The sequence below is a fragment of the Lepisosteus platostomus genome, chromosome 23 (genome assembly GCF_059453375.1).
Source record: "Lepisosteus platostomus isolate fLepPlt1 chromosome 23, fLepPlt1.hap1, whole genome shotgun sequence".
Taxonomy (NCBI): Eukaryota; Metazoa; Chordata; class Actinopteri; order Semionotiformes; family Lepisosteidae; genus Lepisosteus; species Lepisosteus platostomus.
In genome coordinates this window covers 18,128,623-18,152,545 of record NC_142633.1, presented here as the reverse complement: position 1 = coordinate 18,152,545, position 23,923 = coordinate 18,128,623, and the positions used below count along the sequence as shown (strand labels likewise).

The window sequence follows — 23,923 nt, the reverse complement described above, 5'->3', positions numbered from 1 at the left end:
TTATTCCTGTTTTGGTTATGTTGTTTGTACTGTAAACCCTTTCATCATTAAATACAACGTTTTTTATAAAACTACACACATTAGTCAAACATGAATCCATGACTGTAATGTAAGCAACTGTAATTTTATGTGCAAGAATATATATTTATAGGCTATTGAGTGAGAAAAGTTTCAAATATCAAAAGTAGTCCACAGCTTGTTTCACATCAGTTTTTATTTCTTTCAAATGCCTTTCCAGGATAAATACTCTCACACACAGAATGACCTTTCCAAGTACTGGACCCGCAGTTTCCTGGCTCCCCAGAGGCTCTGCTTCCTGCAGTGCTGGCCTGGACCACATGCGCGCTGAGGCGCAAGGGGGGACCCTGAGTCTGCCAGCCTGCACCAGTTTCCACTGGCACCAGATAATACTTCACAGACCCTGCATCTGAAGATCACACAACTAACCATGGGTCGGTACATTAAAGCCGTGCGATGAACAGCCAAAGCTGCTACTCCGTAGGCGATAGCAGTCTGAATGCAGGAGACTGCTAAAAGGTTCACAAAATTTCAAGCCAAAAACATTTACAATTCTTCATTACCTGTCCGTGAACATGTTTAGGTGGGGTTCAAACATTACATACAGCAGCTGCTTAATCGCAGCTCTGCACTAGGACAAAGACAAGTGGCATGTAAAATACCAGAACACAGAACTGCAACTTGGACAACTTCAGCAGAACAGAAAAGGCCAAGTGGCAAGGCTGTCCCAGGAACCCTCAGTACACGCTTCAATTAAAAACGTCAAACTCTGATGTCTAGTTCTTTACATTAGGCCTATCATTTTTATTTAAGTATTGTAAACATGTAAGATGAAGAAAGTATCCCATAGCAGCACAAATAAGTCTGCTTTTTTCAAGTTAAATCATAAACACGTATGGTTCTTCATCTCCTTAGAGTAACAGTAAAGTTAAAAAATATATATAAGTACTGTAACTTAATTCCCCCAATTATTGTGTCGCAGAAATAAGTCTTCATACCCCATGTCTTCATTCACTGCAAGTCTTAACCACTGCTGTCTAGGCTGCATGAGATTTCAATAAACAAGAGATCTTATTACCAACATCATTTACCATGTACACCTGTGATTCCACTGTCAATGCCTCTTAACAGAGCAGGTCCGAGATAAATATGCAGTTTCAGTGAGTTTTATAAACCCTCAAGCAAGTGGGTGCCAGGACATTGGAGTGTGAGCTTCAGGCAACTGTCCTGCACTGCCCCCACTCCAAGCACCAGAGCATGATATCTCACATCTCAGCAGGTTTTCATAATAGGAAAGCAGAACGATAAAGCTGGGCGATGTTGCTTAAATGCTTCAAAATGTTCTTCGGTTTAAAAAAAAGTGCTGTGAAATTAGCATCAGAACATACATTATAAATATGTACACCCCAGACAATTGGCCCAAAAACAGTGATGACTTTTTAGGCACTTCACATACAGCCAAAAGAAAAAAAAAATAGAAGTTGGCTTTAACATCTCTTAAATTTCAGGCACAAATAGGGATTAAAACTACCATAAAAATATAATCAAAGGAAGGTCAGTCCTGATCCTGAGCAACTTTAATCATTTAGTCTTTCATTAGTTAAGAAACTCATCCAGTTCTTCAACCCCAATGCAGTCTGAGGCCCGACAGTCACATCTTGTGTGTAACATTAATAACTATTGGTTTAATCATTGAATATCTTCCAATTAATAATCAGTACTTACAGTACAGAGGTCTGGTGCAATTATCCATCCATTGGCTAAAGATGCTAAAGATAACTTTTGAGATTATTAAAGGAAAAAAGCCTAGGATGAGTTTCTAGAATTAAGCAGCTACCACTTGAGATCAAACATTCAACACATCATTTATCAAACAGATCAAATTATCTTTTTTAACCCTAACCCCACCGCTGGCAAGTCTAACAAATATTGTAGATTTCCTGCTGGACCCCATCTGCAAATGAGCCTCACTTTCAGAATGACACCAAAATATTTTGCGTCCACCAGCGACATTCCCCTCGCAATGCAGTGATATGTAAAAAATGCAGCCTGAGTTAACTCAAAAGAGTACCTTAAAATAAAAGCTGAATTACTTTTAAAAAAACATGAAACACTGACCAGACATCAAACCCATGGTCTCTTCAGATAAAATTAACTGAGAGAGACGCGAGACAATAGCTTAAACAAGACATTCGTCTGGAACACACTTGCCATGAAGTAAAAGTTACAAAATAAAAGCAGGAGTTAAAAGCTGCAGAGTCTGTGTCCATGTTCCAGAGACTTTGCTCGGGAAGGGTCTGCCCCTCCAACGGTCAGGTGTCCTGCTCCAGGCCTTTCAGGTGAGGCACAAACAGAAAAGGTCAACAGAATTAGTGAATTCAGGCATTGTGTCCAAAGAGCTTCCGCAAGTCTGCATCTCAGAGGTCTGCTCAGTCACAGGGCTGGAAGAGTTCACTCCTCCAGAACATGACACCTTTCTCACAGGCTGTTCAGTTGCCAAGTCTGAATTCTTTCTTCATTAAAACGGCAGCCGGATATCTCCACCTGCAGCTCCTGTGCCTCTCAGCACCAGGGCTCTCTCTCCGAGCGTCCTCTCCTCAGGCTATCACTGCGCTGCCAGGCGCTCCTGATCAGAGAAAGAGCATCACCGCACTTCTGTTGCACGGCAGGGTCCAACACTTCCTGCCGGGGCAGCACCACCTGAGCCAGAAGGCGGATCCGAGATGCAGCCACAAGAAAGAACCGAACGAAAAGCATACAAGCCAAGAGAGAGAACACAAAGAGCATCAGAAATAGGATAATAAAGACCTTAAAATGGATTCTATATGCAAATGAAGGCAGATTGAATAATTTAATTTTATTTACAAAAGCATCAATCGATAACCGATTGCTTCTCTGTCTGTTCAGCACACTCACCTGGAAGATTTCTCTCCAGGTGGTCTCCAGCGCCCCCAGCACCCGGTCCCTCTCCACACTGCAGCTGAAGTACAGTACCCAGGGTGGCAGGAACTGTTTCTTGTCCTCAGCAAACTCCTGCATCCAGACAGAGTGCAAGGGGAGGAGAGGTAGAAAACAAAGCGTGAGGCTTTCACTTTAGGACATACAGGAACAGTCAGCTTGAACCATTTGTTTAACCCTGGCTTTGGCCTGTACAGGCTAATGGTACCATGTTCAATGGCAATGACATAATTCATTGCTAGATATGATCTCTATTGCAAAAGAACTAGTACAGCCCTAAGCACATCACACCATCTTGCATTTATAGTTTGTTCTGCCACCTGTATGTTACTCTGCACATCTTTTGCATTCTGTCTAAATGAAGTTCCTTTGCAGCTTCAACAGTGTGTAATAATCCCCGATTTGCATCTGCAAATTTTGCAAACTTTGGTTTAATTATTACACCAGAGTGTATGCCAGTGTGTCAGAACGGAGGATTAAGAACAATGTCCTATTGCAGATCTGTGTGATTTCTGACTATTAGCTAGTTCTTTATCGAAGTACACACATTTTCTTGAATGCCTGCTGCCTATATATTAATAAGTCTTTCATGAGGAACTTTACAGACACCTTCTGGAAAACTAAAGCATAGGCCAGAAAATGTACATCCTAATGGATTGAACTTTTATTTTACATACAATCATAAATGTATTAAACAGATAATACTCTCTCTTGAGCATTTGGTAGTTTGTTGTGGTAAGGGACTCAGTAACAGTGACATCACAGAAATGTTTTAAATATACAGAAATATAGTCAAACAAAAGCAGGATTCCTTTTTACAATACTAAAGAATTGCCAAAATGAGCTTTGTATCACTATAGAAAGCAAAGAGTAAAATGCTGTAGGTTAGCATTAGGTTAGAGCCAGACAGACTCACTATGACACAGTACTCGCGATCACTCTCCACTCTCACTGCCCTGACATCAGCCAGCTCCGCACTGCCCAGGGAGCGAAAGAAGCTTGTCTGGCAGTCCTCATGACACACAAACATCTTCCGGTCTGTCAGCACAAGGCAGCAGGGGATACATGGGGTGGGTGCTGCATCCTGGGGGACAACCTGACAGGAAGAGAGTAGAACTGACCATCAGCATATCAGGGTGCAGGATACTTAGAAAAAAATGTTTTAATTACTTTCAAGGAAAGAATTTAGAAAGGTACAGGTAGGTATCAATTTACAAGCTCTTAATTTGCTCTTTTCTGGTTCAACAAGCCTGAAGAATATACAATAAATCTTAATTTAGAAGAAATGAGTTCTCAATTAAACACACGTTGGCACAGCCAGCCACGTGGCAGAGCGACCGAGCTGCACACAGAGATAAGGAGCAGCTCGGCTGACAGACAGCTGGGCACAGCCCGTCTCACAGCTCTCCCATGGCCTCGCTCTTACTCAGCACCTCTTTACGGTCTTAGTCTGCATCTTGTCTTTTTATTGTTATTTAAAATAAACTCGGTAAGAGCGTAAATCAAAGGTACTGCATTAAAAAAACATAACAAAATTCAGTGTAAGAAATTTGAAAATAAAATAAAGTATTTTTTTAAGTCAACTTTAACATTCACTAATTTAAAATTAAAAATGTTACAAGACATCAAAATAAATAGCATTTAAAATGCTCACTGGGAGTAAAAGATATGAAAATAGCTGTGCTGTGGACACAACTTCAGTGTTTCCCACATCATTCATTACCACCCATAACAACAGTATTCCCTTCACATTTTAAAATACAATTTTGAAATTGATTAACTGTTTACATGTATTACTAAGCAAAACTCTGTTTAAAGTTACATGTGTGAGCTATGCCGCATCTTTCAGGAACAGATCTGTTGTTTAAACTGAGAACTGCCAATATTTTAAACTTTGAATATACTCTTTAATAAATCTAGATTAATTAAAAAGTGTCAATAATGCTCCACACCCATACTGCTAGACTATTCATGGAAAAACCTCTCTGGGCATCAAGCATAACCCACAATCCTACACCACCTCTCCAGATCAACAGTTTCAACATGTGCTTAAAATCAGAGAAGATACATTCAGAAAAAAGATTTTTGTGTGAAAAGTAACATTTCAATGGTTAATTACTGAACATTATGTTGAATATGATTCTAATGTTCTTGTTCGACCTGAAGCATCTGGGAACACCCATGAACAATGACAGGCAGGAGCAGGGCCAGATTTGGGCTTTGCCTGGGATACTGCTGGACGACCACTCTGCCCACAGCTCTTACCCCTTTAGACACCGACTGGCACAGGTACAGCATCCAGTCAGCCATGTCCTGCTCATTCTCTGCACTGAGCTCCAGAGGGGGGCGCTCCGTCAGGATGACCTGGAACGAGTGGAGTTGTTCTGTGGTGTTGGAACGCCGACACCCCCCACACTGCTGCCCCCTGGAGCCAGAGAAGACAGAGAGAATCAGAAAGACAGATGTTTCACACTGAGACAAGGAGCTTGAACACAGCTGTATGACGTAGTAGGGGTATGGTCTGGATGTGTAAGCTTCATGTGGGAAATTTCCTATTTTACTGGGGGGAAAGAGGAGTACTGGGATTAAAGTTAACTTGTATTTGTTTGTTACCCTTTTCTACAATAAGAATTACTTTAGTAATTCATTTTCTGTGTCAATACAAAAATATGGAATATCAATACCTAAAAAAGTAAGAAATAAAAGACTATGCAGAGAGAGACATAACACAAAGATGGAGGACCTATGCGAGGACATTGCTTGTAGTTGAGGGCCTCATTGCAGTCTTACCCCATATTAATAGAGAGCAGAGGTGTCACGTCTGTCCTTTCAGGGTACTGGAACAATATCCCATTGCTGGCAAGGCAAGACAGCAAAGTAAGCAGAGCTCAGGGAAGGTGCCCATTAGTTTAATCCACTTCATGTTTTTGAGTTGCAGGTTCATGTACAAGCTGCACAAACTAAGACAACAGCTGTGTACAGGGAGTCAGATTGAAGAGCCTGAAAAACCTGTATCAGACTACTGTGCACTGGGAGCCATGATATCACACGCACTCCACACCATGGGCAACTGGGTAAGGACAACACATATTTGTATGAAAACAAGTCAGAGCATTTTTTACCTCAGAGTCACCTGAGGACCAGCTGGCTTTACTATATTTACCTCAGAACCAGGTAGCAGCTCTTCCACACCTCCTTGCCAAGATAGGAGGTTCCAGCACGGTATAGAAGAGGCCCTTCTTTGACCACAGAACTGTCAGGGTGGTTGTGCAGTCCAGCATCGTGATCCCCGGATGTATCAAGAGGATCCTCCCAGTGTACCAGCGAGTACAGCTTGATGCACACCTCTGATGCCTACAGTGCTCAAACACAGAAAAAACAACTGAAAATCCCAAGAAAAAAGCAAGCACAGACTGTTTCCAGGGGATTTCACGAGAGTCTTCTAATCTGTGTGACAGTGTCTATTAGGAGTCCGACTGACCTGAGAGTACCAGTAACCAACCTACCTCACAGTGCGACTCCTGTACCACAAACTTGGTCAGGGCCAGCTTCTCCATAGTAGCATCTGTGAGCACAGAGGGGTACGGGGGCTCCCGACAGCCCTTGATCATGGCCGACTTCAGGGAGGCCAGGAACCACCTGAGAGATCGGCAAAGAGAAACCCCGTTAGGGTTAGGAAACCTAGACGCGGTTAAACTGAACCAAATGTAAGTACAAATTCCAGGAAGAAACCAGTAAAGCAGTCGAACAATGAGCATAAAAAACAAAAAGCAAGAAGCCACACACTGAAGCAAATGAAAGAAGAGTTTATAAGAGTCAGGAGTGCAGGACTCACTCTGTCAAGGACTTGTCTGCCGTGTCCAGGAGGAACTGCCTGCGTCTGTTAGTGCAAACCAAGGTGACAGTCTGCTGGTCCATTCCCACCTGGAAGAGAAGACGGAGATGCCATAGTCTTTGAAAAGACATCGTCATGTACCACACAGAGCACATGCCTTGATCTTTGAGCCAGCAGACTGCAGAAAGGATCATGTACATAGGCATTTCAAAATCTTCTGGCTGACAGCACCTCTCAAGCAGAAACCGACCCACTGCTAAAATGTGCTTCAAATCTAAATGCAAAAAATATAAAACTGTTGTTGGTAGGATCTTGTAGAAAAGAGAAACCATGAACACATCACAAACACACAGGTTAAGTCTCAGCATTAAAGCTGGGAATACTGATCACTCAGTCACTTCTAGAGAGAAGCTACCCTGACTGTCTTGGCACTCTCCCATCATAGAACATTTCTAAGTGCTTTGTGCATTCTGCCCACCACTCACAGAGATATAGTCCAGTTCGTTGTAAGACACAGCCTCCTCCACTGTGTAAGGCTTCTCTGCTGCTCCTGAAATGAAAATCACTTATTAACCCAGTGTGGGATACCCCTAGCCCTTCTGATACTGGGGATATGTGTTCAAAGAGTTAGCATGACAGTCACTCAGCAGATGAAGTTTGCCAGCCAGGACAAAGAGTTATTTCCTAAGGAAGTGCATGGGATGTCTGGCATGGCTATAAGAAGTGTGTTCTCCAGCGAAGAAAGTAAGAACATCGGTCAGCAATCAGTATTGCACCATGCTGCCCTGCTGCTGTCCAGCAAGGTCAGGCTGTTTGTAGTTATGTTTTGCAACCATTAACTGACAAGTGCTGACAAAAAGAAATCTGAAAAGCAAAAGGTTCTGGGGCAGGAGCCTAACTGGGGAGAGGGGTGAGCACTGAGGACAGTGATGTACAGAGAGCAAGAATCCTGCCAGGTGTGAGGGTGCCAGGTGCTGGCAGAGCTTGGCTGCCATTTCTCTGCCGTGGTTTACTCATTTTTTTTCCATCAGTGGTTTTCAGTTCTTTTCCCCAGCAATTGGGTCCCTTCGCCTCTCCCCTTTCACTGCTCCTCCTGTGCGACTCCAGAGCTCCCTCACTGTCCGGCTCAGAGAGGGCAGCCCTGGTTCACTGTGCCCCCACACGGTGTCCTGCATCCAGCACCAGCTCCCTGGCTAACAGGGACCACCACTGTGGAATTTGTGGATACTGCTACAGTTCCTGGTTCACTGTTCGCCTCTTGGGCCCAGGAGGACTGTGACCACTGTCACCTGATCCTGGCCCAGTTGTGCTGCTACAGGCCTCTTTACTTAAACCTCTGGCCCCGCAGGAGACTGCCTGTTGCCAGTGGAGAATACCGTATGTGCTTTGGACTGGCAGTACACCTTCATTCCACCAGTGGTATTTTTATGCAAACTTGTAATGTGATCTGTTTTTGTTTCAGTTATTGTGTTGCATGATCACTGCTGCAGTTCTGGAATTCTACACAATTGTTTTGTAGAAGTAGTGGGGCTCTGGTTGCAGTCCAGAGCTGCAGCATATTAATAATAGTAGTAACAATAATACAATATAAATTACATCTCGTCTCCTCAGAATTCAGCATCTGTATTCACCTGAGGGTCACAATGATGATCAGAGCTGTCTACACCATCCTCCCGAGGCTGCCATATGTCGTCTCTAGATCTAGCTCCCTTTGGTAAGGATCCTTGAAAAACCCCCAGTCTTTCATGCTCAATCATTAATTGGAAGCCTCAGATTCTCTATTTTACCTACTATGGACAGGCATCCGGTTCAAGATGTTTCCCACCTCTCGCCCTCTGTTTGCCAGGTTAGGCTTAGGCTACCCCCACGAGGAAATGCTGGATGAATGATTCACTATTATTGACCAAAGGTGAAATTCTTTTGTCTACCTAAAATAAGGGATCTACCAAAGGCCTATATTTTCCGAACTATACTTCCACTGGGAATGGCTATGCCGAAGAATCTCATAACTCAAATCAGAGTGGTGGTTTAGCAGTCACTCATCACTTCAATGCTGGTAAAACAACATAGAATTCTGTCCACATATGATCATTAAAAAGTTTGTTTTTTAACACATAGGGATCGCAGCCTATGCTGGTAGTTCTAGTTTATTGTCTTCCTTAATCAACACCAAAGTTTTCAGAGCATTTCTTCTTGGTTATTTCAATTGGATTGTAGATGTCCTTGGCTGTCTCTTGACTGCGGGGATACTACTGATTTCTTTATGACTAGTATGACACAAATCCATCATACCAGTCCTGCTATCACCTCCTGTCAACAGGAAACGAGCTATGTGACTATACCCTTCTATTGACCAAAGTCTATGAATTTAACGAGAACTGTGGAGAAGAACCCCCACCTTAGTGAAGGTCCCATCACATTAAAGTGATACTTTAGTCAATAGTCAGTGCCAGTGCAGAGAGTTCCCATTACCCTTCCGCAGCAAGTAGATGTAGCAGTCTGTAAGCAGGAGGTACAGTGGCTGTAGATTTCCCTCCATGTGCCCTGTGCTCATCCGAATCATCTGCAAAGAAACACATGAACTTTACATGTGCTAAGCACTGACATTGCCGTTAAGATCTGTAACTCCAAATTCAAGTACTATCTATCAAATCATATCAAATCCCACGGCCGGCAGAGGAATCCTACTCCATTGAGCCCCTGAGGAAGGCCCTTAACCCCATCTGCTCCAGGGGCGCTGTACAATGGCTGACCCTGCGCTCTGACCCCAAGCTTCTCTCTACATGTTTGTGTGTCTGTATCTCATGGAGAGCAAGCTGGGGTATGTGAAAAGATGAATTCCAAATGCAAGAAATTGTATATAATAAAGTGATCTTATCTTGTCTTCCACGTGTTAACACAGTAACTCAAGCCCAGGGTTAGAAAGACTTTTTTTTTTTCCTACCAAAGCCCAATTCATCAGAATGAAAGAAAAACACATTTAAGCCTAATTCACCCTAGTAATGAGAACTTTCCTAATGAAAACATTGCTCATACCGTATGTTTCTACAGATCTGTAAAAGGCGCCTCTGTTCACTTAAACGAAATCTCTTCCCTTTACCTTAAAGAGCTGTTCCTCATTCTCTCTGAACACATGGATCATCAGCAGCAGCAGGTGATTATTGTCCACCCTGCAAGACAACAGTCCGTTAATACAGTGACCACTGATCGTCATCACGCTTGCCAATACATTCCAACTGTAATTGATTACACTCTGAATTAGGGTAGCCAGCCTCTTGTCTAAAAATTCAACACTATGAGCTGGATATTTCATTACCATTTCTTTAATCAGGACAAAATTTTTAAGATATAATTAGCATGAGCCATATTTAACAAAGTAAGCCAAAGATGTTAGAATAATCTTTTGCAATCCGAGCGAATGCTCGAGTTTGACTGGCACGAGCCGACTTCTCTAGCAGTGACCCTCAGGACCATAGTGCCTCCTGTTACTGAGGAGACCCCTTGGTTCAAAAACAAATTAAAAAGTGGTAAAAATCTCATGTCAAAGTGAGAGGGACCTTGGCAAGTGCCGTTTTCACTGCAGAGTCTGAAAGAACTGAACAGAACAAGAGCAGCTTTTTTACTCTGGAACATCAGAAACATCAAGCTAATGCACAACACTGCAAGCTGAGGCAGACTTATCTGCAAATACCATCAAGAACAATTTAAAATAATTTCATGAGGATCAAATGCTCTTAAAAACAGGACCTGAAAAAGGGTGATTTTCCTTTTAAAACTATCTTCATATCACTATGCCTGGGACTCTCTTTTCAAATGTCAGTTGCCAACAGATAGCATTTTAAAACAAAAAAAAATTAAAAAGATTATTTGTGAGGTTAGATATGGTTCTGTCTATTGTAAGAGACAATTCTAAACTCTTTGTACGAGCGAACCTGCAGTTCTCAAACGCATATACAATCGAGGGCAGATACTCACTCTGAGAATCAGAATATTTAAGGGGAGGCCAAAGGGTGTAGGGTTGTTTGTTATAGACATGGTGCCTTATGTGAAGACAGCAAAATTGTATTTACATTACAGATCATAATGCGTACATACAACCTTGGAATGCAGGACCTTTTTAGGTGAAAAGGAAGAAAGGGAAAAAGAAAGGGAAAGAACTTGACAAACTACTATATGATCCCCATCACAGGCCGAAAGACAGGAGAACATGCAGCTAATTTTAGTAACTTCCACATAACTCGTTCTGCTTTTGACTTTAGATCTTCACAAAGTTCAACAGAGAACAACATTTTGTCAAATACAGGATCAAATGGGTCTAACAATTTAATTGACGTGGTTATCCCATCACTTAACTGCAATTAACACATTTAAAATCATTGTGTCCATTTGAATCTTAAGATGTCGACATACAACATTTCAAAGGGGAAAAAAAATCACATAAAAATACTAAAATAAAGAGAAAACTGGAAGTAAAGTACAAATTAACATCAAGCCGTGTGAAAACACTTTGAATTTGCACCTGAACTCAGCGGCATGGCTGGTCTCCGAGGGGCTAGGTGGCTGTTCCTCCTCCTCCCGGCCAGACAGGGGCAGCTCTGGCGTCAGGGCCGAGCCGTTCTGCAAAGGCATCGCCCGTCCCTCCTCCTCCCCTCGCTCCCCTCGCTCCCCTAGGAGTCCGAGTGTCTTTCCTGTCGGCGCCTCTCCCGCTCCCTCAGCTTCATGGCCACCATGAACATGCGCCGGCTGGCCAGGCCCTGCAGGGTCATCGTGGCCACCACCTGTGGCAGCAGGGCCTGGACTCTCTGGGGTAAAGCGGTAGAAGTCGCGAGGCGGAGAGGCCTGCAGGGCGTGGGGCTCCTGGGCCAAGGATAAAGAGGAGGCAGGGGGCGGGTCTGGAGGCTCACCCTCGGAGTCGCTCCGAAAGGGCTGCTGCGGGGGTGGTTGGGCCCCCGCTCTGGGCTCCCAAGTCTTGCAGTCCAGAGTCCCTTCCAGCTGCTCCATGACCTCCCGCAGGGGCTGCCCTACGCTCTCCATAGAGGTGTCCGTCATCTCAGGAAGCCGCAGAAGGCCCTCTCCCTCATCTTCCCCTTCCTCCTCTTCTCCCTCCTGCCCCTCCTCTGCCCTGGCCCCGTCCTGCCCTGAGCCCAGAGGGCCATCCTGGGGCCCACCTGCCCCGGCCACAGGCCCGCCACTGCCCCGGCCTTCGTGCTCTGGGGGCCTGTGTCCGACAGGCAGGTGGCTGGTGCTCGCAGAGGACAACCTCCCCTTCCCTTGGCGCTTCCTGCCCGGCTTTCTCCTCTTGGCAAGCCTGCAGGGAGAGTTACTGTCAGCCTCCCTGCGCCGTCATTCACAGGAACAGGAGGCAAGTGCAGGATTGGATGTAGGTATAGAGAGGTCTACTACTTTCCCCATTTCTTGGCTTGAGCATAAGGCAGCCATTTTAAACACCAACCCTTATTCATTTCAATGAAGCATCAGATGAATTTCAATGCATTTATAGGCACCAGCAATGAAAATACACAAATCCCCACCTTCTCTACCAGCTGACGTTTAACTCCTTTATCAGAAACAGCAAGTTTTTTCATTTGGTTTCTAGGTTTCCAGTGTGCTCAGAGCGATGTAGTGGACAAAGGAATGACTCATATTTTCAGTCATTCATGTTACAGTAAGCCACAAAATACTTTCTATAAAGATAAAACAGAAGGAACCAATCTCTGAAAAGGCAGGATTTAAAAAAACAGAAAAGGTAGACTGAGCTTAGGATTTGTAAACAATACACGTAAAGCTCATCTATGCAGTGTCAGCATTTAATGGCACTAGCCTCTGACAGGTCCACTTAGCTGTGCCAGAGTGCAGTGTGGCTCAGTATCCATAGGGGGCACTGTTCCTTACCTGATGACTTCCAGATCGGTGCCAGTGTTCTCTGCGTCGTCCTCGAAAGCCTCACAGCGTGCGCTGTGCACAGGTGTAGTGTCGGTGGAAGGGTTGGTGTCGGAGTCCTCATTGAAAGGGTTGATCCGCAGAGTGGGGCTGCGTGTCGCCGCCCTGTTGACCAGCGGCTCACAGGCCACTGACCGGCAGCTGGCTGGGTCTGTCAGGTCTCCCTCTGTGTGGAGACAGGAGTAGCAGACAGCCTCTGGTCAGATACAGGAGGGCACTGCAGCTGCATCCCTGTCTGACATCCCAAGTGTAAACTGCACTAATGAAGCCTCAACTAAAATACAGACTGCTCGTCTTATAGAAAATATTTTATTTTTAATAATATTAATTGTAATTCTTCTTGAAAGCATCAGAGAAATAGCAAAAATAACATCACAAGTATCTGAACTTTGACTTCATTTTAACTCTGCCTGTGTATTTATCAGAGCCCAGTCCCAGAACTGGAATAAAATTTTCTTTTAACATTTCAGCGGGCGTTATGGGGACAGATATCACACGTTATGAAAGCAGGGTTAGTAACAGACGCACTGACTGACAGTGTTAGCGCCAGCCCATGTTTAGTGCAGAAATGTGAAAATTAAATACAGGACAGAATAATCGATCTTCTCAGACAGAGAAGTAGGAAATACTACTTCACTTGAGGCAGGGAAACCAGGGCTTGAAATTTCTAAGGAGTTTTAAAGAGACCCCTTAGAGCACTTTACATGAGTGGCTCAAGCAGCAGAGGTGCTTGCTCAAATGCAAGGGTTCGAGCCTGGGTCCGTCACAATCCCACTGCGATTGTGTTACTCCAGGGACGGCACCACAGGCTGAGCTCCATCGAGGGAGGCGTGGGATTGATCAGGCAGGGCTCTCTTGGCTCCCAGCAGCACAGCGCCCCCTGCAGTCTCCCAGGCTCACGCAGGTTTGCGGAGCAGTCAGGGAGGACCGCGATCCTGCTGCCCGAAGAGGGCAGGTGGAAGGAGTCGGCCTGCAGGTCCTCTTTTCCCAGCTTGCAGCCATGAGAAACACATCCGTCGACTTTACACTTGCAAGTGACTCAATTTAACTGAAATTCTGCACAGTCACAGACTACTTACAGTGTGGTCGTTTGCAGGAAAAATAACCACTCAATGTAACTGCACAGGTGCTTACAAGAACAGGAAAATGAACGTGCATGCTACAGGTCTTAACTCTGTAGCATCTATAATACATCCAGATCTCCAGGAGGTAAATCTGCACTTAGAGTAAGGAATAAGGCTTTCCTTAGAGTGATTACAAACGAGGAAATGCCATCTCACCTCATTAGAGTGATGACTGTAGTTAATTACGGTTCAGAAACACAATGGAATGCATTAATCTTCTAGAAATGAGGGTATGAGGCACTACAAAACATTCCAGGATCTATGTCAAATTCCAAATGTTACAAATGAAATGAAAAAGTCATAAGTAAGTATCTAGGTCAACTATTTCATTATTGAATAAAAAAAGAATTTAGAGGTAGAAATACTGTCCAGTTCAGATTAACTGTCTAAACATCATACACATCCCTGCACCTAGTGGACAGCACAGAGAAATTGCCAGGACCACATCAGAAAACACCCAAGAGCAAGAGCCCTGTCAGCCCACATGAACTTGTGAACTGGAGAGCAAGTTTGAGTGACAGTAACAGCTTTGGAAAGCAGGAAGGGCAGCCACATACAGTATCGCAAGCTTGTGTTCAGCTCCACCTTCACCTTATAGAAATGCTGAAATGAACAGCACAAATCACATCTGCTGGAGCATAACACCAGTAGCTGGTGACATATCAACATAGGAAAGGACAGAACCCTGAAGTAACTCCAGACAGGTGCCAGAGCCTGTTGGTGTCTGAAAGTGAAGAGACCCAGACCAGCAGTAGAGGAGTTGCAGTAAAAGGAAACAGAAGACAGCAGAAGGAACAGCCCTGATCAAGCCTACCTGCAACACTACAGGTGCACTCAAAATAATACCTCCGAAACACAGGAAACCCACAGAAAAGAAGCCCAGAGTGGCTGCAGCCTGCACCCCAGCAGCCCCCTGAGTTAACCTGGCTACAGTCCCAGTATGCCTGCATGGAATTATATTTCTCTTTATAGAAGCAAATTTTATCTTTTATTCTACGCACAACTGTCATCTAAAAATAATAAAACAGAAGCCATACTGAACTGACAATTATCTTTAACACAACCAGGCTGTGTCCACTGCAGGGTCAGGGATGGCAGTCAGGACCCCAGACAGGGGCGGCAGGATGGGGAGGGCTTCTGTCTCTGCACCCACAAATGTAGAAAATCAATCAGCAGTCCTTGATTAGAGCTGCACTGTCACCAGCTCCTTACTTCTTATTCCCCAGCTTTGAGGCCCTGCTGCCTGACACGCCATGAGACTGCAGAGCTCCAATAGCTTGAAGGCTCTACAGGTCCTCTGGCACCCCTATGACAAAGCTCTGGCACAGGGCATTGCCACAGGCATGGTGCTACAGCATGAGCATGCAGGAAGCAGAGAGCCAGTGGACGAGGTTGGGCAGTGGTTGTCAAACTTTATGGATATCTCCACCCTTCCATTTTCCACTAGTCTGATAAGGTCCCTCTCCCCAGCACCTGTGACGATGTCTTAACAGAGAGCCACCAGAGTCAGAGAGTGTAATTTTCAAGTGCTTCTGTACCAGGCACTGGATCATTTTTTCTAATTACGCAGGGTGTTGTGTGCATTATAAAATGAAGTTCTTCCAGTTGTTAGACTATATTCACAGCACGTGCTCAAACTGCAAATTGACAACATACTTACTGCAATAAACATTTTAAAAACTAATCATATCCAGAAATACAAGAACAATGTGCAAACCACAAACAGTACTTAAGACACCACACCCATTAACAGGTTCTAGAATTAAGAACAACTCTTTCTGATTGCTGCAAACTCAGGTTATCAAAGATGTTTTAATATCCATTATTAATTGCAGTAACATCCTTACAGAATACCTGAGTGATTGTTCCAACTCACACCAGTGACACACCAGTGACACACCAGTGACACACCAGTGACACACCAGTGACACACCAGTGACACACCAGTGACAGCTGAACTGAGAACTAGCCCAGCTACCACCATACACTCCCTGTGTTATTAAAGCTGGAGTTTCTTGGAGTCAGTCAAACACAGGTGGGATAAATGTGGGAGTTCCCAAACACAATAAAGGGAACTAGTTTCCATTAAGTCAGTAAACTTCCAGGTATAGTGAAGAGAGAACTGAAGGCCTTTGTGGAAGGAGCTAAGAATGAGAATTAGAACCTTTCATTTCACTGTAACTGAAGTAACAAACTTTGGAGCTGCTATTTGGTTTGGTCAAATAGCTTTTCCCCCTATGTAATAGTCATTAAAATTTTACATCACCAGTATAACTGCCCTTTCCTCCATAGTAATTTTCAAGAAAACCCTGTCAGAAGCCAGCACAAATTCTAATAAACTAAGAGGTTATCAGCTTACACTAGAAATTCAAGGTTCACTAAGAAAGTTAACAGAGGTGAGAAAACAGATAATATTCACCAGTGTTGACATATAGTTTGAAACGACAGGCTTAGTTTAGTGCCATGCATATCGGGCTTTAACACATCAGCATGCACACCAAGAATAGATGGTTAGAACTTGTGTCACCATAGCCTTCACCAAGAAGAATCTTTCAAATGTGCAGACCACTGCTCGGTGGGATCCTGCAGTAGTAATAAGATATACCTGAAGCTCTTCATTGCTGTGTTTTAACTGCAGTGCTGCTAAAAACATTTCTGTTTCCCTTGATTTCCTTACACCCCAGGACATGCTACACTGTTGCACCCCTTAGTTTGACAACCACTGGGGGGGAGGGGGGGGTTAGGTAAAAAAGAGCCATGTCCCACCTTCCCAGTCTGCACTGGGCATTGACTGCATCACAGGGAATACCTCACCAAAATCATAATCTAAAAAAAGGAGGGATAAAACGCGACGTTAGCATCCAAGGCAGGCATGACTACATTAAAATGGAGGCATGGAAAAATGACAGCAGAAACGTATTAAAAAAAACAAAATAATGTTTGAAGGCAGGCAGGGCACCGGGTCACAATTTTAAATTTTCCATTAATTTATTATTTATTAATTTATCCCACTAAGCAGTTCCTTACGTCACTGGTTCTGACCCTCTGGATTGTATTACAACGTCTCCTGCTCAGCAGCAGAAAACAGCAACAAAGGGCGTGACACTTCAGAGGTCAACAGAAACCGAAACCAGAATAGACGGGGCACTTTCTAGCTGGGAACCACTAAGTGCTCTTATTGTACAATTTGAATTGCTTCCCAGCACTTTCTCTGATCATGTCAATTACAGTCAAATCAAGATAAGGCCTGGGTTTACATAAAAGGCAATTTGGCAACAAGCAACAGAGCTGCCTCCCTCAGCCCATCCTGGCCCACCCAGCCAGAGCATCATGAAGGAGAGTGCCGACCTCCATGAAGATGGCCGAGGAGCCGTGGGGAGAGCACTGCTGTAGGTCAATGAATAGCTCTGCCAGCACAGCTCCTGCAGAAGCTGTCAGGGGAATTGAGCCCAGATGGTGACGTTCGTAACCATGATTGCAATGGGCTGTACATGCTAGTGCTGCTTTCAACCCCCACCCTGACGTAACCCCCTCCAGCCCCCCCCTCCGCCTCTCTCCAGCTCTCCCTTCACGTCCTGACATTGACCTTAATTTGGGGATAAAAAAACAAACAAACAAAATGACATTTCACAAAACATCTTGCAGTGAAAACAGACAAGGAGAAAACTATTTGTGGCAATCAATACCACAAATCAATACCAAAACTTTGATATTGATCACCAAATTGATCTAATCAAATAAAATAAACATTTTCAGCATTTCTGACAAACCACCTGTAAAAAAAGGAAAAGAGCAAATCAAAACTAGCACAAAGGATGCGGCAAATCCTTCAGGCTGGACAGGTGGCAGCTCTGGTGCCACCTTCTCTCACCCTGGAACACTGTGTCATCACCCGCGCCCCCTGGCCCCCCTCACTCGCACACCTTCGCTGGAGGGAGCAATGGCGCTGTCGTCCCACTCCAGGTTGGTGGATGTCAGCGAGGTGAAGGAATGCAAGGAAAGGCTGTCTGAGCTGGGCAGCCGCTCCTCAAAGTCCAGCAGGTTCTGAGGCTTGTAGTAATCTGGCATGTAGGGTGCAACATCCAGATACGGGACGTCCTGCACCAGGATAAAAACACAGGGGAGCAATAAGCAACATTAACAATAAGGGATGCGGAGAAAAGAGAAAAGGGATAGAACATCAATGAGTACTGACATATAAGGAGAAGAACAATTTAGAGAGCGACAGAGGAGAAAGAGGAAGAAAGAAACACCACAGGCTGAACCTCAGCAATGCCCATCAAGACTGAGCACAAGTTCACGTTCAGCAACCTGGCATTTTGCCTTTTACAATAGGATAGAAAGTTCCATTCCAGAGCACAACTCTAAAATACGCTTCTGCTATAGTATTCTAAAACTCCAAATCCTCAAATTCCAGGATGACAACAGCATGGAACCTCTCGGAACTATGAATAACAGACCCACAGAAAGACCACCGTCTGTGCACGTCCCACAGTGCACAGTACACTGACGCAGCTAGGTCACAGGGCTCTAGTCTCTTTTAGCTTATTTCCTTATTTTTTTCCCAGAGTGAAACAATTGATGACAGAATAAATCTTGATCAGCTTATACCTACCAGCTCCAAATCAAAGCGAATGAACTCCAGCCCGGAAACTAGAGTGAGGAAGAGTGCGAGATGGTCATGGCTGCACACCAGAGCGTTCCTGTAACACACACAAACAGCAACCAAGTCATTTATGAGTACATTAATCATATATTAGCTCAAAGTGCAGCAGTCCACTCATCTAGAAATGACTGAAAGACAGGATCTCAGATCCTGAGTTTGTGAGGAGGGGAGACAGAGTGATGTGGGCAAAGACTCACTTGAAGTAGTATTTCTGCAGCAGACCCTGGTTCTCCTGGAACAGCCGCAGGTAGCTCTCCAGCGAGCTCTCGCTCATGGCCAGGTAGAGCCAGGCCCGACCTGAGTGGCAGAGCGGGAACATCACTTCAAGGAGGGTTTACAAAACAATGCAAATCTGTAAAGCTACTGCAAAGATGGAAAATAAACCAAAACCAAGTACAAAAGATATCTATTTATAAGAAACTAAATTAAAATAACCTGATAGTGGAAGCCTGTGCATTATATCAGAAAGCATGAGAAAGCCCAGCTGTGCTGACAGCCCCTGGCAGGGGTTTGTGTGCATTGCGAGTGAGGGCTGCATCAGGGCCAGAGGAGATGAGCTTTGGTCCAAGACCTGAATGTCTACCAAGGGTGAAAATCTGTCAGCTCTCCACAACAAATAAACTATTAGAAAGGGGGACTCACTGCGGCCCAGGTTGGTGGCAATATGTTGTAGCTCCTCGATCTGCCGGACCGCCTCCCGCCGAGTGAAGTGCAAAACCAGAACCCAGTACCCCGAGGAGATGTCCTGCAGCCTGGCACCGGCACACAGAGGGACAGGAAACAACGTCGGGTTACAACAGAGTCCACGTCAGGCTGCAGGTGCTCAGGTGTGAACAAATATGAAATACAAGGCATGCGTCAACAGGGGTACTGCCCTGCAGCGGGGCTGCTCTCCAGGACCAGACACAGCCATTCCAGCCTCTGAGTCAGCAGGGCTCAGCAGCGCCCCCTCCTGTCTCCCCTTACCCGTACAGCAGTGCGTGGTCCAGGTGCTCGCACAGCCGCTGCAGGACGCGGTCATGGTTCCGGATCGCAGGCGCCTCTTCCTCACAGGCAGCGAAGTAGCTCTGCAGCTGGCAAGAAACCCAGCTGTCAGACGGGGGAAGGCACTGCCGTGGCTGTGCAGATATTAGCTCCTGGAGAGTCAAGACTGAAGCAGAGCACCTTGGGAGGAAATGTTTCCGAAAACCAGCGGCTTGGACACGCTCTGAGGTGCTGAAGAGGCTGTGAGACCCTCTGCTCTCAACTGTGGCTGTTCTGATCTGAACAACCACTTGCTGGCTCTCATTCTGAACAAGCCTTTTCTTCAAGAACACAAACAGACACTACAGTGATTTCACTCTTTTATGTCTTTTATGAAACTTGAGGTAAAAGAAGAACCTACCAGAAGGATTCTTACAATCCTCCTCCCAGAAGAAGTTAAATGTTAGAGGAATTTTCATATGTATCACTGTTTCCTTATGCGTTAGGTCAGGAGGAATGTCGTTTTGTGGGCTCCCACACAAAAACTGTGCACACTGCATTCCTACCCCATGAAAAAAATGAGTTGCCTTCTCAAAACCCACATCCTCATTACTGAGCAGCTGTGCGGTAAAGAACATCTCCTTGCAGATTGCTTCTGCAAAAATGATGTTTTTTTCACCCATTTTCATTATTAATTATAGCAAATATACACAAATCTTTCACCAGGGCTTCCCTAAAGAGAGCTTGTTTGACTGTTACAGCTTCAAATACAAAAGTTGCCCCTGTGTTACTACCTCCGAAACAAGGTTATTTCACAAATACATTTGAATAAAAACATTGTTAAATTGTCCTTGCTTGTTAATAATACCCATTCTACCTATTTTACTTAAACATACCACATATAGCTACATACTAGTGATCAATTATTTAAGCTGCAGGGGGTCAACGCCTACTTCTGCAGATCTACATTATAGTACTACTACTTCCACCAAAAAGCATGTCCACTTAAATTAATTACAGCTGCAGCACACCCCTTTCCCATTTAAGAAAATCACAATGAAACGTCACTTGGATAGGTAACGTGAGCCATCCTTGCTGTCTTTAGTTGCTGAATCCAGGGAGCACTCAGTGGCCTTGTGCCTTGACTAACGAGCAATCGTTCCCGATTTCTGTCAGCCTTGAGCACATGAACTCACACCGGCGCACCGAAAAACAACACAGCACAGGGCTCCTTCCTGATACTCGCCAATTTGAAGAATCAAAGGGGTTTCTTAAACTCTGTGGTGCACCGTTGGGAGAGATATTTTCTGCTGATGATGTCTGAAGAACAAGTTCAGAGCCTGCTGGAGTGAGCAGACTGTAAAGCCCGGAGTGGATCAGACTGCAATACAATGGGAATCTTTCACTGTGCAGGGCACTGCTGTCTGGATGTGAACAAGTGACCCAACCTTTCTTCCAGCCTCCTGACAGTCATGTGACCTGGCAGGCAGGGCTCGGAAATACCAAATAAACAAAAATGGAAACAGATGGAGAAAGAAGAGAGGGAGGAGGCATGCTGAATCACACAGTGAGACTGCCAGATAGGGAGACAGAGACACCCTCTCTGTCACATGCACTCCTCCGCTGAGAGCTGAAGACCAGGACCAGAGACAGATCTCAGACTATACATCTAAAAGATCCCATGCAGCACAAAGAAATGGGACATTTCTGGGACAACAGTTGGGTCCTTTTAGGATTAAGCAGCTACAGGCTCTTCTGTAGCAACTGACAAGCATAGGATACTTCTGTTTACAATATCGTTCTTCTCCCATGCGTGCAGACCGCACAGAACAATGGTTTAAGCATGATCTCAGCGCCCATTTTTCTGTCCCAGCGGTATGCACAACAGCCCCTGAGCATGAAAACATGAAACAAGTTAAACTGCTGTTTCTGCGGGAGGGTAATAACTTCCAGCAGCAGGTTTAAGGGCCACTGACGACACCGACTCTGAGGAACCTTTAAACTGAAAGAGAACAGGGTCACAACATCTTCGTACCCACAACAGATCGGTAGAATGGCCTTCTGGAGATCTTAGCCACAGAAAACACAGCTCGATGAACATTGAATTTTATTCACGATGCTGTCCGGCCAAAACCAACAGCTTCAGCAGCAGCGACTGCTTACGCCTGGACACAGAAAACTTGACGAGCAGAGAGGCTCTCTACCTCTGCTCGGCTTAATGTGTCAAACAGGCTTTGTTTTCAGCGCGGTCATTTTAAGGTTACCATCACACATGTGGTACGAAAATAATGATCATTTAAATAATTAGAACCTTCCTGTAGATGTTACTGTCTGTAGAGTCTCCACACCAGCGGCCTTTGATCTGATCCCTCTCGGGACAGCTCGACAGTCCCGAGCCCAGGCCCTCCCCGAATCCCCGGAATCCAGTCTCTCCCCGCCCCGCTCCCGGCTTACCTTCTTCACGGACAAGGAAATATTTTCCAGGATGCGGTCTTTGACTTTGAGCTGATCCATGACTCGGACTCGCTCGGTCCGCCTGCGAACTGAAGACTGTCCCTCTCCTCGGGGCAGCTTGTCCCCAGAGCCCGGGCAGCCCCCGGAGCGCCTTACTTTCTCTCCCCTTGTGCGTCTATATGGCCGCCGGCAAGACGAGCACCACGCAGGACGCTCTGTATCCAACTCCCGGACAGGGAGCTGCGCCGATATCAGATCAGTAACGAAATGGCCGGTACCTCAGCCTGGTCAGTCACCATTGCAGCCTGGGAGAAAACCGCGATGAGCTGTTATTGCTGTTGCTCGGGACCTGCCCGGTCCAGCCGAGCCTGGCGCCGGGGAGCTGGATGTTTCGGGCGAGCAGTGACCCTCCGCGGAGTCCGGGCGTCAGTCAGCCCCACGCTGGTCATCGGTGGAAGATGCGCGCAGGGCTGTGAGAGATCACTATCCTCCTCAATGCACGACTGTCCGGGCACATCACAGCTCCCTTCCCTCCTACAGTTTCTTTAGACCCTGCGGCTGGGGAACTGAGCTCAAAGCCAAACCTTGTCTCAGAACTGGTCCCGTCTTGTCGCCGGTTCCACCTCGTACCTGCGCGGCTCCATTCTAGTACCACTCGTCCCGAAGACGCATTTCAGACATACCACGGTTTGCAGAACAGTCTCTCGCTCCTGACCCATGCAGCTGTTGCCAGACAGGGCGGCAATGTATTATTTTTTTCCTTACAGCCACCTGTTCACAGCGCTACCAACACAACTCTCCGCCGCTCTGTTGACAAGACTGCAGGCAGCGCTGCGCACTCGTGACAGGATGTAACGTCACCCGGAGGGGGACTTGACCTCTGACATTCGACCTGCTTGTTGTGAAATCGACGAAAACATGTGCAGATCGATTGGGTAACATGCAGCATCGCTAATGTTCGTGTTATTATCCTTATCCGAGACAATTTCACGTATAACACGCACATCAGTATTTCCAAGTCTGCACCCACTACTGTGCCAAGATAACATTTTAATTCTTAAATACAAAACTCTGATAAGTAAACGTAGGTGTCAATTTTCTTGTGTAGGTATTACTGTTTGGGTGGCAGGGTGGCACAGTAGTTGGCATTTGTTCAATTCAATTCCTGGGGTGCTATTTGTGTGGAGTTTGTATGTTGTTCTCATATTCATGTGGGTTTCCTCTGAGTGTTGTGGTTCCCCCCCACAGACCAAAGGCATACTGGTAGGTTGATTGGCTTCTGGGAAAACTGGCCCTGCTGTAAGTGTATTTGTTTGCCTGGCAATGGACTGGTGTCCTATCCAGGGTGTACTCTGCCTTGCACCTGCAGCCACACCACCCTGTGTCAGATGAAGCAGTTAGAAAATACATGGATGGTATTAGGGGAAGACTTGAGTGCACAAAATGGTCAGCACATCTCTCCCATCCTGGTAGGCTCACCAGGGCCACTGGAGGTGCTGCTCTGTAAGACTAAACACATGAGCCCAACACAGAGTGATGCTGTTCCACAAAACTGCCTCAACTCAAACTTGGCACAAAAGGTAACTGCAACGGGCATGTCTAACAGCAGCATCCTCTTTGTTCTGCCTTTTACAAGAACGGTTCAAAAGGATACAACTCTGAAGCCCATCTGATCCTCTGGGTGTTTATCAATTTTGTTTCGTCACCATTTTTTATTATGCAAGAATGTTCAGTTACTTACTGGAGGCTTTGATGGTATTTGCTTGACTTGGTACCGGTCACTTTGTTTTACCAATTTGTCAATTAAGTATAAAATATGAAGCACTGTGTCAAAGGCTTGTATTTTAAACTGTTTTAGAGTAAAGGCTTGTCAACTAATTTTACCTTTTGATTCCAGAATAGGTTTACTCACTTTTACCCTGGAAAAGCAACGTCAAAACAGTTTGTTTTAAATATCTATTAACC

At 45.3% G+C, this 23,923-nt stretch overlaps 1 protein-coding gene across 2 annotated transcripts; it reads right to left on the bottom strand.

Annotated features, from left to right (window-relative positions):
* Positions 1 to 196: 196 nt before the first annotated feature.
* Positions 197 to 22,807, bottom strand: plekhm2 (pleckstrin homology and RUN domain containing M2). Of its 2 annotated transcripts, XM_088617246.1 has the most exons (20): positions 21,959 to 22,807; positions 19,508 to 19,614; positions 19,184 to 19,293; positions 18,739 to 18,838; positions 18,491 to 18,578; positions 17,799 to 17,973; positions 16,642 to 16,701; positions 12,704 to 12,917; positions 11,331 to 12,119; positions 9,912 to 9,981; positions 9,284 to 9,374; positions 7,297 to 7,361; positions 6,812 to 6,900; positions 6,483 to 6,615; positions 6,140 to 6,330; positions 5,767 to 5,832; positions 5,242 to 5,401; positions 3,893 to 4,072; positions 2,935 to 3,051; positions 197 to 2,718 (listed from the first exon to the last, which is right to left on the bottom strand). In XM_088617246.1, the coding sequence occupies exons 1-20, from the start codon at positions 22,016 to 22,018 to the stop codon at positions 2,581 to 2,583; spliced, it is 3,003 nt and encodes a 1,000-aa protein (XP_088473372.1). In that variant the 5' UTR covers positions 22,019 to 22,807; the 3' UTR covers positions 197 to 2,580. The 2 variants fall into 2 exon arrangements, with proteins under 2 accessions (XP_088473372.1, XP_088473373.1); XM_088617247.1 differs by lacking the exon at positions 16,642 to 16,701.
* Between the last annotated feature and the right edge of the window lie 1,116 nt (positions 22,808 to 23,923).

Bases quoted from the DNA above. Each gene is read 5' to 3' on its own strand.
- plekhm2 (XM_088617246.1), bottom strand. From the start codon at position 22,018: ATGGATCAGCTCAAAGTCAAAGACCGCATCCTGGAAAATATTTCCTTG. The intron at 19,615-21,958 runs GTAAGCCGGGAG...GTTTCTTGCCAG, and splicing joins TTTCCTTGTCCGTGAAGAAG to CTGCAGAGCTACTTCGCTGC. The intron at 4,073-5,241 runs GTAAGAGCTGTG...TCTTCCTGTCAG, and splicing joins GCCAGTCGGTGTCTAAAGGG to GTTGTCCCCCAGGATGCAGC.